This window comes from Monopterus albus, unplaced genomic scaffold, assembly GCF_001952655.1.
Source record: "Monopterus albus unplaced genomic scaffold, M_albus_1.0 scaffold265.1, whole genome shotgun sequence".
Classification (NCBI taxonomy): domain Eukaryota; kingdom Metazoa; phylum Chordata; class Actinopteri; order Synbranchiformes; family Synbranchidae; genus Monopterus; species Monopterus albus.
The window spans coordinates 117,936-137,106 of record NW_018128145.1 but is presented as its reverse complement, the minus strand read 5'-3'; the positions used below and the strand labels follow the sequence as shown (position 1 = coordinate 137,106).

The 19,171-nt window shown below is 41.7% G+C and overlaps 1 protein-coding gene across 1 annotated transcript in view; it reads left to right on the top strand.

The window, feature by feature from the left end:
• Positions 1–17,115, top strand: part of LOC109972654 (integrin alpha-3-like) — a 48,970-nt gene extending 31,855 nt beyond the window's left edge. Inside the window, exons 17-29 of the mRNA XM_020621663.1 lie at positions 234–377; positions 645–742; positions 7,889–8,066; positions 9,572–9,658; positions 9,773–9,849; positions 9,944–10,021; positions 10,960–11,062; positions 11,135–11,311; positions 12,279–12,410; positions 12,614–12,724; positions 13,574–13,672; positions 13,801–13,926; positions 15,554–17,115. Of these exons, the coding sequence (XP_020477319.1) occupies positions 234–377; positions 645–742; positions 7,889–8,066; positions 9,572–9,658; positions 9,773–9,849; positions 9,944–10,021; positions 10,960–11,062; positions 11,135–11,311; positions 12,279–12,410; positions 12,614–12,724; positions 13,574–13,672; positions 13,801–13,926; positions 15,554–15,736 (1,593 nt within the window). The 3' untranslated portion in view covers positions 15,737–17,115. The remainder of the gene's footprint in view (positions 1–233; positions 378–644; positions 743–7,888; positions 8,067–9,571; positions 9,659–9,772; positions 9,850–9,943; positions 10,022–10,959; positions 11,063–11,134; positions 11,312–12,278; positions 12,411–12,613; positions 12,725–13,573; positions 13,673–13,800; positions 13,927–15,553) is intronic.
• The last annotated feature ends 2,056 nt before the right edge of the window (positions 17,116–19,171 follow it).

Here is a 19,171-nt window from a genome sequence, read left to right as displayed (position 1 = left end):
ATTTCCTTTCAGACAGCAGCTGGTTTCACTTCACCTAAATCAACCTGCACAGAAAACCCTGTAGTCAGGGTTTAGTCAGCTCTGTGTTTGCTGATGCTGAAACAGTCACCTGGCCACCCGCTGGTGCATTCAAGGGCATTCTGGAAAACTTAAGACAGAAGGTAAAAACAAAGCGAACGCTTTCTTGTATCAGTTGTGTTGCTGAGGTTCTCTTCTATGTGTGTGTTTGTCAGAATCCGATCCAAAACAAAGTGGAACCTCTGGTATTCTCCCTGAATGTTTCTCTCTACGAGAAGCTGCCCAAGAAAAGAAACACCATACAGGATTTGAAACGCTTTCCTGTGCTGAGCCAGACACCCCGACCCATCAGAACCCAGGTCAGAACCAATCAGGACCTGTTTGAACCCATAGAACCCAGGTCAAAATTAGAATTGTGAACATAAACCAGAGGAACTCAGCTCAGAACCAACAGAAACTGAATGATACCAAATCAGAATCCTTTTAAAAAATCTGTACCTAGGTAAGAACACATCAGAATCCAGGTCATAACCGATATAATTCCACTGAACTCCAGTTTAAATTACACCCACATGTAAAACTGTTTGAATGTTCTTTTAGTGAAGTTGAATTTTTTCCTCTATCAGATTCATATCCAGAAAGCCTGTGGTTCTGATAACCGCTGCCATAGTAACCTGCAGATGACAGCCCAGTTCACAGATGAGAACCAGAAACCCTTCACCATGTGAGTGAACCCTTCCTGCATCAGACTGGAGGTCCACTTAAAGACAGCATAAGCCTGTAAACCTCTCATATTTTAATTCTTGGTACATCTGTTTTATTGTGGAATATGTGACACAGTGACTCCAGGTGATTTTTGTCTTTTTATCTGGTTGGTCTACCTGGAGCCTACAACTTCTAGTTTACTAATTTTACCATTACCTCCATTGATAACATGCTACATTAGTCTTCTATTAAATGGTGGCATGGCTGTGAGTTTGGTCAAATCCTTTGACTTGGGACTTGAGCCTTTACTTAGACCTGCACTTAAAGACATGGGATTTGATTTGGACTCACCCCAAAAGACTTGGGACTTGTCTTGGACTTGCCCTAAAAGAACTGATGACTTGATTTGAGGCCTAATTTGGATGTAAAATAAAATTACCTGACTTGAATTGAGCCTTGGTATACACTTACCCCTAAAGCCAAAGACACAAAAGGCAGCAAGATTTGACATGAGACCTAACTTGGACTTGCCCTAAAACTCTTGACAACAGTACCTTTATAGAACTACTTGATTCTTGTTTTAAGTTTTGACTTGAAGTATCTCTTAAAGGACTGGGCACTTCATTTGAAACCTGAGGTGGACTTGCCCCAAATACTACTTGATTTGAAACTTGGCCTGAAGGACTCGGGACTTGATTCCTGATTACAATTAACATTGTATGAAGGCCACAATATGCTAACCCCTGGACATAGGAATAAAGCTTAACCTCTCACACTAAGGTGGCATATTTGAAACATATTAAAGCTCCAAACACTGCTTGAGGTTTTATGACAGAGATCTTCACTCAGTAATTGGCTACCATGAACCTGTGAACAGAGTTCCCTGCAGACCTCCATCTTTCATGTTATTAATTCAGGATAAGACCCCAAAACCTTACAATTAACAACAACCTGCAGTTATTGTGGCAGCTACCCCCTTAAACCCTCAGATGTTACTGTACTGAGAAATTTTTATAAACCAGTACACTCTGGCTCTTTGAGGAAGTGTTAAATTTAGTCTGAAATAACCAATGAAAGCTGTGTCACTGGACACTTAAGACCATATTTGTTTTGCACAGTATTTAGTTGACATAAGGTGTTATTAAGGATAGGAAATTTAAAGAATAGTGTGTATTATGTAGCAAGTAAACAGTTGGATATTTTAGATAAACCCTTTTCTGATATAACTGTCTAAAAATCATTTTAGCAGTTCAATCTGGGCCTTCTGTCAACCCTGTGAACTGTTATACAACCTCAGACACTCACTAGTTCAAAGTTCAAAGTGCTTATTTGTCATATGCACAGTTAGGAAACGTGTTTCCCTGTATAATGAAATTCTTACTTTGCCGTCCACATGAATGCCACAAAATACAAATGAAATATAAAGTAAATAAATAAGTAACACAAAATCTAAGGCACTTTAAGCAGCAACAGATGCAGCAATATAATAAAAAAATATATAAGCATATAACAGAATGTATGCTGCATGGGAGCAGCATGTGCAGCAGAGTCATTGTGCAATTATGCATGTAACACAAATAAGTAACACAAAATCTAGGACACTTTAAGCAGCAACAAATGCAGCAATATAATAAAAGGATATAATAGAGAATGTAAGCTGCATGGGAGCATCATGTGCAGCATTCAACAGTACAACACTGGGAATTAGGTAATCAAGCACTGAGAATTGCATGCTTATACATGTGGCCTTAACCATTACCACTTAAAAGTGTAAACCCTAGTCTCCATGTCCAGAGATCAGGTTGTCAGGGCCCTTGCCTTCAACTGCTGCACGATCCACTATGCACCAGCCTCTTACAGATCCTCCTGCAGGTGGTGGGCCCACGGGAGGACATCCCCACGTCACTCGTTTGGGCTAATCCCGACCGGGCCCCATAAGGGGAGGCCTGGCCACCAGGCACTCATTCGAGCCCCAACCCCGGGCCAGGCTCCAGGGTGGGGTCCCAGCTGCGGCATGCCGGGTGACGTCATGGTCCTTGATTTTAGTCTATTCATAAAGGGCTTTTTGAACTGCTCTTAGTCTCCCCTGTCACCTAGGACGTGTTTGCCTTGGGAGACCCTACCAGGGGCATATAGCCCCCGACAACATAGCTCCTAGGATCACTTGGGTACTCAAACCTCTCTGCCACAATAAGGTGGTGGTTCAAGGAGCCAAAATTAGCTTTCTCCGCAGGGTGGCGGGATGCCCCCTTAGAGATGGGGTGAGGAGCTTGGTCACCCGGGAAGAGCTCAGAGTAAAACTGCTGCTCCTCCACATCAAGAGGAGCCAGCTGAGGTGGCTTGGGCATCTGTTTTGGATACCTCCTGGGCACCTTCCTAGCGAGGTGTTTGTTCAAGGCATGCCTCACCGGGAGGAGGAAGACCCAGGACACACTGGAGGGACTATGTCTCTTGGCTGGCCTGGGAACGCCTTGGTATCCCCCCGGAGGAGCTGGAGGAAGTGTCTAGGGGGAGGCAAGTCTGGGCAACTCTGCTTAGACTGCTGCCCCCGTTTGGAAGTGTAAACCCACTAAAATCATAGGAATGTCAATAACATCAAACTTGACTCAATAACCACAGAGTATTAAACCTTTTCAGGAATCTTTTATATAAGCTTAAAAGAGTTGCAGCAAAGCAGTGAGCAATAAAATATAAACCTTAAAATCATAAAATCATCAGTAATTTTCTTGATTGACTTACAAATTAAATAATCAAAAATGCTATCTCTAAACATCACTCTAAAATATTATACTGATTAAAATGATTATGGCTGAGCTAAGCTCTTGATCTGAATAAAAGTCAAAGGTTTGCTCACGGTCACCAGTCCTCAGCTGGCTCTGGGTGGGGTGGTGGTGGCAGGTTGGGCAATTGTTTGTTCCTCCTTTTCCTTTTGGCCAGGATTCAAGCTTTCACAAGGAAAAACATAATAATTCAAAAAATTAAAACTTATCAGGAAAATCTCATTCTCCTCTGGTTCAATTTTCTAAACTCTCAGAGAGAATTATGGAAAATTTTCAGGTAGACCATGTACTTCTTGGTCAAATCTTCTGTAACTCAGGAACCAAAAAGACATGAGAATGTCTGACACAGCTGTCTTCTTTTGGTCCATATCTTCTTTCTTCTGAGAAACATAAAGACATGAAAATGTCTAAAAACAGTCTTTTTTCCAAGCCATCTTTCCCCACCCATAAACAAAGCAGCAGTGGCTATCACCCCTTCTTCATTAATCAGCTTTTAAACAGGAATTTGGTCTTCCAGCTGAACTGTGAGGCTCTGCCACAGTTCCATCGTCCCACGCCGATATTCATCTCACCCTCACAAGCCAGGACTGCGGTTTTTCCAGACTGCCCCTCCAGTCCTCGGTCTCCTGGAAGTCAGATGGTCAACTGGTCAGAGCCTCCAGCCGCAGCAGTGAAAGAACTCTGCGTTCCTCTTTTTGCCTTGGATTCTGGTCAGTAGTCTTTGTCCTCTCATCCAGCCAGATGCTGCAGTTTGCAGTTAATACCTTATTTGGCGTGAAAAGTTGTATTCTTCAGAACTATTGCATATTTTTTTACTGTCACAGCTCAAGTCCACTGCCCATAACTGGCCTCCACCATCATTGTGATCCACCCTTTCTCTGTGATTCAGCATTTTCACTCTATGATTTAGATTCTGAATGTACTTTAGACTTCTAAATGTACCTTTTAAATCACAATCCTTTCACATTTTATTCTTACACATTCACTAACGATTATTTCAATCAAAACAGTAGTAAGTAGTAAGTAAGTAAACTTTATTTATATAGCACCTTTCATACATAAAATCACAAAGTGCTTCACAAGATCAACAAAAGTAGAATAAACAAAATAATATAACAAAAAACAAAAAATAAAATAAGAGACATAAACATATTTAAAACCAAAACTAAAAATCAACTAAAGGCCTGTCTAAAAAATTGTGTCTTCAACTGCTTCTTAAAACCATCAACAGATTCAGCCATGTGTAAAGACAGGGGCAATGCATTCCACAGTCTAGGAGCCACAACCTGAAACGACAGGTCCCCCCTAGTCTTCAAACGGAGTTTTGGGGATCATCAAGGTGGCCTGACTTAAGGAATGGAGAACACACTTTGGAGAGTATGGGGTCAACAGATCAACAATATACTGAGGAACCTGACCATGAAGTGCTCTAAATGTTAGCACTAAAATTTTAAAATCAATCCTAAACTTAACTGGTAACCAGTGAAGTGAATATAAGACAGGCGTAATATGAGCTCTTCTAGAGGTTCCTGTAAGAAGCCTCACTGCAGCCTTCTGCACAATCTGAAGATAATTTAAGGCTGACTTATTACAACAAATAAGAAGGGAATTACAATATTCAACGCGTGAAGAAAAAACACATGAATAATCATTTCCAAATCAACCTTTGATAACATTTTCCTTAATTTAGAGATGTTCCTCAGGTGATAAAAACAATTCTTAACCACCTTCTTGACCCCTGTGGGACACCACATGACAAACTAGCCACATCAGACATGACATTATTTATAGCAACATTGAAAGTTCGATCGCTAAGGTAGGAAGAGAACCATTGGAGAACAGATCCAGAGAGCCCTAATTCAAACTGAAGCGATCCATCAAGATTCCATGATCAACGATGTCAAAAGCAGATATTAAATCTAATAAAACCAGGACTGTATAACGACCAGAGTCCGTGGCCATCCTTATGTCACTTGAGACCTTAAGTAGGGCAGTCTCAGTGGAATGTATCTTCCGAAAACTTGACTGAAATTCATCAAACAGTTTATTCTGCTCCATGAAAGTAATCAACTGTCCTGCTACCACTTTTTCCAAAATCTTTGCCATAAATGGAAGCTTTGATATCGGACTATAATTTTTTGGCTTAGAGTGATCAAGACTCGATTTTTTAAGAATTGGATTTACAATCACATGTTTAAAATAACTAGGGACAGTTCCAGTCTCAAGTGAGAGATTCATTAGTTTCACAATCCAGGGACCAATCAAATCAAACAAACTTAAGGTTCAGCTCCACCATCCTATTCTTAAGATGCAGCCTGTGTACCTCCAACTTGTTGTGCTTCCACAGACGCTCTATTTTACGGCAGTCTCTTTTGAGGCAACAGATGGCTTCATTCATCCAAGGACAGGGTTTTTTTTTTATGACAAACAGAATATTGTCTAACCGGTGCAACATAATTTAAAATATCCAAACAATGGCTGTTAAAACAGCTCATAAATGTTTCAGTATCCTTACAGTTGGAAAAGGAACTTGGGTCAAACAACTGCAAAAATCCATCAAGTGCAGCTTGATTAAGAACACGTTTTTGAACCAGCATTTTGTGAACAGGCGGCAAAATATAGCCAGATACATTAAAAAGCACACAACAATGATCACTTATATGAATGTCCGCAACACTTAGGTGATCAATATCCATCCAAAAGAAAAGACTAAATCCAAAGTATTGCCTTTTTTATGGGTAGGACCAGAAACGTGCTGTTTAAAATTGAAAGACTCCATAAGCACTAAAAACTCTGCTGCCACAGAGCAGGAAGGGTCATCAACATGTAAGTTAAAATCCCCAAGGATTAGAACACCCTGAAATTTAATAATAGATGATAAAAAATCAGAGAACTCAAAAAACATGTGCAGAGCCAGGAGGTTGGTAAATCAAAATACAATAAAACGAGTCAATGTGCCCAACCTTACTCATTTGGAGCTTGAATGAGTTAAAAATATCAGTGTTCATTAGCCTGCAACAAAAACGGCTCTGGTAAAGAAGCGCAAGCCCGCCACCATGTTGTGAGACCCGGGGAGTCCCGAACACGGAACTATCTGGGGGGCAGAGCTCTTTCGGATGAAAATTCTCCTGTTCCCGCTGCAAAGACTCTGTCAGGAACAGGAAATCCAAATGTTCTTTTATAAAAAAGGCATTAAGAATGAAGACCTTGTTTGCTATAGAGCGGGCATTGAACAGAGCAAACCTAGCAGACAGAGCAGGTAGGCCAGCTGGATCCCGCGATGTTGACAAAACAGCGTCTTCACTTTCCATCCAACAAATATTAACAGGAAGCAAAACCCGCTCCCGTGGGGCCAAAGATCGGATACCCAGAGTCGGGAAAATCCTACTCCACCATGGCAAAAATCCTCAAGCACTCCGTTTCCTCAGCCAGGCCTGAACACCAGCCCTGCAACTCTGCCTTCTTCTTCTACCCCGGGGCTTGGCTAGCAGCAAGTACTCCGATGGTAGCGCAGGGCACTCAAAGATCGGAGGGAAAGACTCTGCATCCTTATCTCTGGTAATACCGCCGTTTTCCATATGCTCCTTAATGCGAAATTACGTGTCCCAGTCATAAGTTAAAACAGCTGACACACAAGCTTCTTCTAAAAAGGCCAATAAAACAACATAAAACAGGAGAAAAACAACAACCACACGAGAAAGCAAAAAAGCGGCGGCAAAGCCAGTCAAGGCACCATCTTGTCTCCAGAAAACACGCACAAATCATCTTATGATTATCTTAACTTTTCTACTTTATGCATTCTGCCATAGAATTTTAATAATTCTCCTCTCTCTTCGAACTTCTCTTGCTGTTTCTTGTAAACCTTCTTGCTGTTCTTGTGGGAATTCTAACTGAAAAGAGACAATTTGTTAAATAGTCTACTGCAGCCCTTCTTGTAAGGTTTCTGATGCCAGATCCTCAGAGGCCAGTTCTACTGTTATGGCCTGTGTTTCTTGTGCTTTTTGGTTCTCTCTGGGACCCATTTTTACAGGCTTGTCGACAAGGCTCATGAATACACTGAAAGACTTTACTAATTGACCTGAGACTTGTTTGCACTTACCTGACTTGTACCTACCTTGACCTGACTTAACATTTGACTCAGATATACCCTAAAGAAAGTGAGACATGACTGGGACTTGACTTGAGACTAGATTTTGACTGGTCCTGGAGAACTTGGGTCCAGACTGGAGATTTGTACAATTTCAGTTTCTCCTGCAGCCTGAGTGGACTTAGTTCATCAGATGATTGGCAGGTCTCCTAACCTGACTATTAGATCATCGCTTTTCCCTCCACTGACCTCAAACTGTTGCTGTCATGATGTGATCTGTATGTTTTTGTGTTACCAGGCAGAAGGGCACTCAGGTGTTGCACTACAACACCAGCATTAACCGAATGTTTCTGGAGGTTAATGTCAGCAACACCCCATCACATGGCAAGACAGCAGAGGATGCTCATAACACCGTTTTGAATGTTAGCATCCCACCATCACTCATTTACTCTGGAGTTCGAACAAAAGTGTTGAAGGTAAAGGTCTTTTGTCATCCAGCTTTCATAAAGCAGAAAACAAGACAATAGCCAAATCATAATTCCACATTTCCCTCACTTGTGTCTTTTCCTTGCATCTTAGTCCTGCTGACATGTGAGGAAAAAAATGCAAGGAGAAACTGCAAAGAGAGAGGAACCAAGGAAACATTTTAACTGACATCAGAATTAGAATAGGCTTTATTGTCATTACACGTGGGAGTACAATGAAAAAATGGGTACTCTACTCAACAACAGTGCAATGTAAAACTTTACAATTCAAAGTACAATAAATATACATGTGAGGTCCTTTTCCTCTGATCCTGCATGCAAAGCGTCCAATCACAAACTGATCTGTGATAAAGGGGCATGTCAGTCTGTAACAGACTTCCATGCAGGGCGCACTCATGTATCCTCTGTCCTTGCTCCTCCTGGCGGACTGGAATTACTTTGGGGTTAAGTGAGGATGGAGGGCCAAGGAACCATAAAATAAGGGAACAGAGATTCACCTAATGTTAATGTAGAGCAGCAAGTCTTCTGCAGATGAGTGGTTATTTGTACTGAAGCTGTGAACTCGCTATGGATGTAGGCAGAGCAGAGTAGTGGACTGAGTGTTCAGCCTTGAAGGCAGCAAATGGTACAGTATGGAAAGCTAAATTGGGAGGGTTTAATAGAAACACTTAGTCTGGTTCTAAATGTTCAAGGATTTAGGGGAGAGAAGGAAAAATGAGACTCACTAATCTTCCAATAAGTGGATCCATGCTCCCACCTCAAACATTTTACTCTGAGCTTTTTGATTTGTTTCCATAAGATTAAAACAAGCAAAACTTGCAATTGAGTAACATGTATCAACTGAGCACCTGTTTTTTGTCTTTGATGTACAACTGTTTCTTTTAAATAAAAGTTTGTTTTAAATGGACTAAAGTGACCGGACAATTAAATAGTAATTAGTGTTAAAGAGCTTGAAGGAAAAGGCCCAGATCCACTAGAACTATTGCCTTGTCACTGGCAGTGAGAGACTCAAAGGACTTCCATTTGCTTATAATCATTTGGCTTGGACCAGAACTAAAGCACTTGATTCTGGACTCCAGTTGGACTTGAGACCTGACTTTACATTATCCTCAAAGACTTGGGACTTGACTTGATTTGAACTGACCTAGGGTTGACTTAAGAGTCAACCTAATGTGTCGCCAAGTACTTGCTCAAGAGGGATCTTTTGGGGTTTTCTCTATGTAAAGTGCCTTGTTGATTTTTGTTGTGATTTGGCTTTTCAAATAAAATTTACTTGAATTAAAAAAATGTCTGGGACCTACTCCAAGTCTTGACTTAGATATTTGCCCAAAGGAATCTGAGACATGAACTAACTTGACTTGGAAATACCCTTAAGGAGTTGACTGACTGACTTGAGATTTGCAGGACCTGGGAATTCAGTTGAGGCTGGATTTGGACTAGACTTGAAGGGATTTGACTTGAACCAGTTACAGTCATCCTGTTGGTTTGTGTTTCAGGAGGGCATCAGAGCAGCAGTGGAGTGCTCTGTTGAAGACTCTGTTCTTCTGTGTGAGATGGGGAACCCGTTCAAAAGCAACCAGAAGGTACAGAACATGACTGCTAACACTGTAGTAATACCAGTACTGTTATCTGTACTACTGTCTGTACTGCAGACCTGCTGAGACTATGCCGATCAGTCTTCCCATTCTTTATTTCAGGTTCAGGTGCTGATCATATTTCAGTCTGAGATCAGTTTGGACACCAGAGAGATTCAGGCTCTGCTGCAGCTGTCCACGTAGGACACTCATGGACACACAATTCTCTACACGACACACCTTTCTAACTCGTTTTACAGACACATATTCAGTTGTTTTTCTGTGTGTCTGCAGGCTCAGTGAGCAATCAGATCTGTCTCCGGTCTCTGTCTCCATGTTGGTGGAGTATTTGTTGCAGACATCCCTTGCTCTGTAAGTACAGACACAGTATACTGCTGCTTAGTCCAAGGTGATTAGCCCACATACTAACTTCGTAGTCACTGTAGATAAAGAGCCACATTATCTGGAATGGAGTAGTGTTAACGTTGGATTTGAATGTAACTGCCAGAGGTGATGCATTTTCTGGGGCGCCTGTGGCCCGGGGTAGAGCGGTCACCACCCAAATGGAAGGTTAGGTGCTGCTCTAGCCATCGGGAGCAACTTGGGTTTCAGTGTCTTGCCCAAGGACACTTCAACATGTGGACTGGGAGAATGGAAATCGAACCTTGCAAGGACAATGCCGCCATTGGTGTGTGTATGAGTTGGCTGCCTCAGTTTTGTATCAGAGACAAATTCATTGTGTGTGTAACATACTTGGCCAGTAAAAGTGTTTATCGTTATGATGATTGAGCATTTGGGTCATCTGGTCAGGTACTTCCCAGAAGTCCCCAGACCAAGATGTAAGCAGTGGGTTGGTTGTGCTTTCTCTGTAGCTGCTCCTAAATTGTGGAACGCTCTTACTCCTGTACTTCGCTCTGTCACTGACCTTGCTCTCTTTAAATCTGAACTAAAGACTTATTTACTTACCTTGCCTTTCAGCTCCTAGTACAGTTTTATTGGTTTTATGAGTGCTGATCACTTTTATTTGTATCAGTGTGTTATGGTGTCAATGTTTTAATGTTGACTAAAGAAATCAATATAAGATTGTGTCATGATGAAAGTTGTGACTTACACCCCTAGATTGTTCACGTTTATTAGCAGGAGCAAGATAACATCACTGTCAGAAAAATCCCTGTAACTGTGATCAGAAGTCAGAGGCTGACGTCAACGGGTTTTCCCACTGAATTGGTCGTATTTACAGTTTAAACAGTATGATATGAAGATGTACTGACCTCTGACCTGTGGACATTATTGGTTGATTCTCCTGATAGAATTGATCGACCAGGCTCTGCCTTCTTCAGTGGTCATGTGACTGGTGAGTCAGCCATGAAGAAGACAGAGGACATTGGCAGCCTGCTGCTCTTCACCTTCCAGGTTTGGCTAATATCAGTCTGACTGTTGAAGCAGCATAAACAGAACAGGTGTAACCATGGCCTTCTCTGATAGGTGCAGGTCAGCGGGAAGCCTCTGGGTTACCTGGGCAACCTGGTGGTGGAGCTTGATTGGCCAATGGAGGTGTCCAATGAGAAGTGGCTGCTGTACCTCACAGAGATTCAAGTGACTGGCACCTCAGAGCCTTGCTGTAATCCACCCGGCAACATTGTCAACCCTCTCAACCTTACGGTAACCATGGCAACACAGGGTTTAACCCTAATACCTAACCCTTAAGACACTGAACCTGTATATTTACAGGTATTGCACTGAGGGTTATTGTCCACTCATACTGTCATGGGTTAGGGTTAGGTTAGGTTTAAAGGAATAGTCCGCGATTCTAGCAAAAGAATGTTTACATTTTGACCAGCACCTACACAAATTCACGTTGTTTCTGTTAGGATTTCGTAACTATGTCCATCAGAACTAACGAACATGCATTACCACAGCACCTATACCAACGACTGGAGGAAGAGCTGATGTCAAAGGAAATGTGTCAGGATACTAGTGACTGGGGAACAAACTGTGGCTACTCAACCTCACACTCCACTGTTATTCTCTCACAGCAATCTGCAGCTGCTATAGCTGAAGTCAGAACAACCACATATGTTTGGAAGCTAACAATTTAGCAGAATGTCCTGGTTGATTTAGCAAACAGGCTAATGTGACACAGGTAATGGAGCATAATTATTTAATGTAACATTACCACAGCTATTACCTACTTGAACAACATCACAATGATCGTAATGATTTTCAGTGGCACATAAACAACTTACCCACCTGCCTAGCATAAAAAGAGCCCCTCTGCGTCCCTCTTCATCCCTTTGAAATCCAGGACCTTAAACAGCCACAACTTGGCCACTTTCACTAAGCTCTACTGTTTTCCTGTGCCTTTGTTTGACTGCTTTCTCCACTGTAACTGCTAGATTATCGTGTTTCTGAACTTTTGCTTTGTCCATTTGTTTTTTTTAATTCCATTTTATGTATTTGAGCTCATTTTAACAATGTTTTATCCTCATTTTATCTTCACTGATTTTACTCTGGTTTTAATTCTTATTGGTTTTAACACTGTTACTCTTTTATTTTGCCTGTGTAAAGCAGTTTGAATTGCCTCTGTGTATGAAATGTGCTAAATAAATAAAGCCTTGTCTTGCTTCAGCTGTTAAAGGAAGAGGAGGAGAAGAGGGAGAGGAGGAGTCTGGAGGAAGAGGAAGCAGAGGAGGAGGGGAAGACTCAGAAAACTCTACCTGTCCTCCACCTGCAGGGACAGAAGAAGAAGTCCTACACTCTGGTACAAAGACATGGGAATGCCCTGGAGTTTAAAAAAAGAAACACAATGAGTGAAAACTGTTGAAAAATGAGGAAATGGGGGATGTTTTTGTAAAGCTCACACATTTAGTCAAATGGTTCAGAGTGTTTTATAATTCAGGTTGTATTTAAATTTTGTTTAAAGAATTAGGTAACAAATTATAAATCGTGTGTTTGTACTTACAGGACTGTGTGGACGGAGCTAAATGTGTGACGTTTGTCTGTCCGTTGACCAACATGAACAACACTGCGACTTTGACTGTCAGAGCCAGGCTGTGGAACTCCACCATGATTGAGGTATATTCTAATTCACCTTTAAACTATTGTCACTGACTCTACCCTGCTTTGTTAGCCTCTGTTAGCTCTTAGTTTGGTTTGCTGGGACATTTTCTTTGTGAATTATTCATGACTCTAAACAGCCGCTGTCCACGACCCACTCAGTAGCAAACAGCAGACAGAGCCAGGCAGAGACCAGCTGAATGACTGGGTCTAGTTTCTGACTCAGATTAGATGTCAGTCAGAGAGTCAGCTGTTCTGAACAGGCAGCCAGAGTGCTCAGGTGAGGAGAGCACTTCTCTGCATTGAGGCAGCACTCAGTCTTTTTTTTTTCTTTGCATGAAGAGAGACACAAAAGTTAGCTTTTTTCTACAGCTCTGTGGGAATCGATGGGCTTTGGCATGCATTGTGCTTGCAGCTAAGGGTAAGTCCAGCTTTGTTGTTATGTAACATTAAGTGTCGATTCATTATTTAAGGAATTTGGGGAGGGGGGATGGTTAATGGTGTGTGTATGTTTAAAAGATTCAGATATTAAAACAAATAAGCATTATAGTGATGTTATGCTATATTTTCCTTGGTTTGCTAATATTGGCTTTAGTGCTTTGTGTTTGTCCGCTGCCATATTATTATAGCTTGTGTAGGTAGAGTGGTAACAGTAGTGACAGTAACCTACCTACATACACAGGCCTCCCATCATTGTAAAGGACCAGTGTATATAATAAAGATTCATCTGTGGAGCAAAACCCTGGACTGATGCCCCACAATAATCACAGCCTTATAACCAGCATCTGAGGCAAAAGTAATTTCTGTGGTACATGAGCTGTGGGACATAAGTTTAAAAGGTTTGTCAGAAGTGTGTGTTTGATGTAGGACTACGGCAACGCGAACCATGTGTTGGTTCGAGGCCGGGCGACTCTGAGGCTGCAGACTGACAAACCGACCATCATCATGCAATCTCACAGCACAGAGGTACCGTAGTGTTGCATGAACAAACAAAATGCTGATGACTCGTCTTAGTCGTACCACTGGTGAAAGAAGTGATTTTTAATTTGCTCATGGTTTTAAATTCCTGTGGTACCTTCTGTGATTCTCTGCAGATTGTGGTCTCCATTTATCCAGAGCTGGGGCAGCAGGTGAGCTCCGGCGCCCCCTTGTGGATCATCAAGGTGTCTGTCCTGGCTGGAGTCTTGCTGTTTGCTCTGATCTGCCTGATACTCTGGAAGGTAAACTGGGCTGTAACGTCTCTTATGAGACCAGACTAAATATTACATCCTATGACTGGTTGTAGTTTTAGGGTCTAACTGTTCCAAAGCTCACAGAAGTGGGATTGTTTTTGTTTGCTTTCTCATCACCATAAAACCATGGATTTGTAGTCATCATCACCTCCTGGTTGGTAAAGTGTTGTTATGTTGCCCCCTGCTGTTCAGTGTGGGTTCTTCAGAAGGGCCAGCACCAGAGAGCTGTATGAGGCAAAGACCCACAAGGCCCACATAAAGAGCCAGCCGTCGGAGAGTGAGAGGCTGCCTGAGGAGCACTAAGACTGGGCGCAGTGCTGCCAGAGAGCCCTGCTGTAAGGACCTGCTGCCAACTGACTTACTGTTTCTGAATGCTCGCTGACTGGTTAACTTTCTGGCTGTTTTCTCCTCAGCTCCAGAGGTTATGGTTTCTTTGGACTAACTTCTCTATCTCCTGTTTCCCTTTTTCCAGCCCCTCTGACTCATCCTGCATCTGATCATTCAGCTTGTCAGTAACTCTGCTGATCTATAGTTGTGTTTCTTTCCCTGCTGCCTTTTAACTTAGTCAGGCATTACGTCTTTTAGTTAGTTTAGTGCAGTTCTGTGTCAAAGTTTCACAGTAGCAAATGACTCTGGGACCAGTCACTGATGTATAAGAAGTAGTGCTGTCAGTTGATTATATGTACAGTCTTTGGATGCAATGTGAATTATTTTAAGATGACCCTCATCCTCCAAAGTGTTAATCGGCCTGCGAGCTGTAGCTGCCCATTTAGCCATCGCTGTTGACCATTTGTTGCTTGTAGTTGTCCAGGCGTCTCCATTGCAAACTATCCAGCGTGGTTTGGCTTTGGTGAGGGGTGAGGGGGCTCTCTGCATCAGCTGTGTGCTTAGCCACTAAGTGGTACCTGGGACTCTGTGTACTCTGGTGGTAACACAGTTCACATCAACAGTAAACGTCCTGTCGAGAGAACCATCTTGCAGAGCTTTGAAGCTGAACTGAACATTCAGAAGACCCTTTTCTTTATCCATTTCTGCTGTTGCAGCGCTTCCTGATTTCCCCAACTATGGGGCAGGCCAAGGGTCATAATCACTGAAAGTGTGTGCTTTATGCGCATGTCAAAATAATAAATGGCATTAAAAGGAATATGCGTAAACTTGTTTGACACCCATAATAAGAAGCCTTTAAAGGTGTAGCTGCTGGAGGTGGCACTGCTTTAACTAGTTTAACCTGCCTCCAGTGTTATTGGACAAAGTCCACACAACTGAAATGCCAACTCACTTCATTTGTCCACACTGTGTTCACACTTCTTCTGGTGTGTTGACCTCAGTTTATAAGGATGCTGCACATTTGACAAGTAGAACAAAATTAAATGCAAGTTATAAGTAGAAAGGTAGCAAACTGAAAAATAATAAACATCAAACAAACATCCTATTCAGCTGTTCTCCTGTTTACCGGTTCAGCTGTTCTCCTGTTTCCCGGTTCACCCGTTCTCCTGTTTCCCAGTGCACCCGATCTCCTGTTTACCGGTTCACCTGTTCTTCTGTGCAGCTGCCTCTGTCTCCTACTGCTGAGTGGACCTAAAAGGTTTCTAACATTTTCTCCTGTGTCTTGCAGTGTGGTTTCTTTGTGCATCAGACGGCATGGCACACTGTGGAGCTCCACCAGGGGAGGATTATGGGTAAAAACAAGCAGCAGTACACAGACTCAGATGGTTTCCTGATCCAGGAGCATGTCTCCTCATACAGAAACAGGAAGTCACCAAAACACTGGGTCACCTCTTGGACCGAGACTCGCTGAGAGACTAATTATATCCACAGAAACACATCCTGAGCTGGACCAGACCACACTAGACCACACTAGACCAGATCAAGCTGCACCAAAACTAAACAAAACTCAGACCAAACTGTGCCAAACCAAACAGGAAAACACACTGCCAGACTGTAAGTGTGTGTCTGTCATTATGAGGAAACCTTGTAACCTGTTTACATTCAATTCTGTTTGTTGCAAAATGGAGATATGAGGTTTTCAGCAGATGGGAGGGTTCATTCTGATTCAAATGTTTCCCTTTGTATTTGGAACATTTTGCTTTTTGTGTGTGAATATTTCCCAGCATGCAGCTGGCCTCCAAGTAAGGTATGAACAAAATAATATTGATTTTGTGGACAAAATTAAACAGGAACAACTTGTCCCTTCCTGGCACATTAATCACATCGTCCGTATCCCAATTGTAGATACTAGATGTGACACAGCACCCCCAAGCTTCCAGTGGTCACTTGTGGTACTGCAGACAAAAACAAATTCACAGCTCGGGTTCCCCCTTGCTATTAAAGAGATGCTCCAACTGCAAACAAGTTCAGTTATTACTCTGTGTTTTGGATCATTTTAATTCATTAAGGTTTTATATGTGTAAAAGTTTCTCAGCTTTTTAAATCTGTTTTTTGGCTTAAGCACTCTACAAGAAATGTTCATCCAGGTGACTGGGCATCATTTTGGAGTCTTGTATCCAGTTCATGGTCTAGATAAGGACAGTAACAGACTCCAATTTGTTCACTGGAAAGGTTTACTTTATCTTATTCTTTATTTGCCAATGTCAGTATTCAGTTGAGATTGGTCATTCAGCCCATAAACTGGCTTCATATACACACATTTTCCTTTTCTAGATCAACTATCTTAAGTTAAGATAACTGTACCAGGAAAGATAGATTTAATGTGTAAACACAGTAGCTGTTCAGATAACAAGAAGTGAATCCATCTGAAGATTGATTGATTAATTGATGGTCTGGTGCATAATCAGATGATGTGAACAGGACTCATAGTTAAACAGCAGTATGCTCCTATAAGAAACATGTATTCCAGCAGGTCATTGTCAACAGTGTTATGCTTCAGTGTTGCTTTCAAGGGCTCCTCATAAACTCCTTGCTCTCTGTTCATAAAGTTGTAAGTAAAAACATTTGTTGCTTTCAGGTGCTGCAGGATCCTGCAACAAAATTACTGTCGTTGGATATTCCACTAAACAAGTCTTTGTACCATGTTCACTGTACTGCCTGATTGTGGTTTTATATAATTGTGATATTTGTAACAGCACATGAAAGCAGCATCAGGTTGTATGATAAACCTTGTGCCTGTTTCAGTTTGTGTGGATGTGGCTTTTAATCACCGTGGTGAACTGTTGTTAGTGGTTTTTCAGTATATTGATGATATTAAAGTATTTTTTGATAGTTTGCTGGTGTGTCCGTTACCTGCCACAGTGCATTTAGGGGTTGTCTGTAAATCACAGCTGTTGTGTTGCACCACTCCATCAGGTCTGATGCTCCGTTAAATCGATGTGACGTTGGAGAGATGTGAATCCATGATGCTGCTGATTGGCTGAAATTATTTAGAACAGATTCTAAACTGATCATAGATCAGCAAACAGACGTCAGTGAAAACCTGTTTTTACTGTCTGATCCAACATGGCTGCTCAGTGTCTGCTACACAGGGCCACTCCTTTCTGGTTGATTCCTTTTTTTAAATTAATTTGTCCATGTTGGGTTTGGGGCTGTTTCTGATTCATATGTGACCTGTGGAGACCGCGAACAAAAGTGTCTGAGACAATTTACTTCAAACTCATACACTGTAGAGCTCAGTCAGACTGGGTGCAATGTGAGCAGTGTGTGAACTGAGCTGGCTGCCAGCTAACAGAGCATTTCAGAGTCCCTTACAAAACGAAGCCTAGTTATTTAATCAGAGTTTTGTGTGTCCCCAGTGTTAGTGCTCAGCTGCTCATCAGATGTTTTAACCATCACAACATGTTCAGGCTGGAGACGCAGCAGGTTTGTGGCTGTGTGCTGTAAGGTTTTGATTTGATTTATTTATTCTTTCAAGCATATAAAACAGTTGATATAACAACACCCATTTTTACACACAATCCAGTATCAATTTGCTTATACCTAGTACATGCTTGAACAGAGTAGGAAGAAGTCAGACTTATCCAGTCCTACCCCATGACATCATCTTACCATCATTTTAGTGGAATCAGAGTTTCTGTTCAAAAGAGAATAACAGACTGGTCAGCGTGTACGTGATGCTGAATTTATTGTAACAAGTAAACAGAGCAAATGTGCATTAGCTGCAAGTAGCATCAACTGTATATTCAGATAAAAGGGAGGCGTCTTACTGATATGTAAAAAATGAGACAAGTAGTTTCCTATGTTACAGAGACTAAAGCCAACATATACTCACTGTAATGTCTGTGAATTCAGAATTTGGTTTAATATATTGGTCTGTGCTGTAGACTTCCACTGTAAAAACTACTAAAACAACACCAGTGAGCCACATCGCTGCACTGGGTACATCTTATTTAAAAAAACAAAAATGGCTAAAAACAGCCTTTATTTTGGACAGTCTCTGAAGTAAGAGTCAGCTGTGTGTGTGTGATCCCTGCTCTGATTGCACTACTCTGCCAGATTCTCACACTGCACATAACAGAATACCCCATGAATGTCACCAAGTGCAACAGTGTGGCTCACTGGTATATATTTTTTGCTATTTTGTTCTGAACATATCTGATATGAGATTTCCAGGAGAATTTGTCATCAACTATGACACCTAGAAATTTAATTTCAGGTACTCGTTCTATTTTAGCTCCCTCAATATTCAATTGAATTTCATTGTCTAACCTGCAATTACCAAATACCATGAATTTAGTTTTATCCATATTCAGAGATACTATATTACTGCCACACCATTTCTTTATCTTCTCAAGTTCCTGTGTAACCCATCCAGAGAGTTGCTGTAGGTTTGTTTCTGTGCGACACAATTCATGATGACTGTTCATGTCACCGACATGAGATGGCAGTGTTATGGTGAACGATGGCCAGAGTGTACGGTCTGCTCAGTGTTTGTCTGATCTGCAGAAGCAGCATCATGTCATCCATGTAGGCTTGTCTCATGGTCTCCAGGGCTGATGTGATCTTTGGATTCAAATAAAATCATGTCTTCATCTTACATACAGTAATTATTGAACTTTTACTTTTCATCTTTCATAATTATTCAACATTTTTTCAACTTCCACAGTTGTTCAGCATTTCTTCTCAACCTTCAGTTGTTTCAGCAATTGATTTCAGACATCTGAGCGTTTTCAGGGCGATCCTTCAGCATCCACACGCATTTTTGACAAGAAATGCATTTCTTTAGTTCTTGTTACTCTGAATTAAAACACACAATTCCCTTCTCATGACGCCTCACATGCAC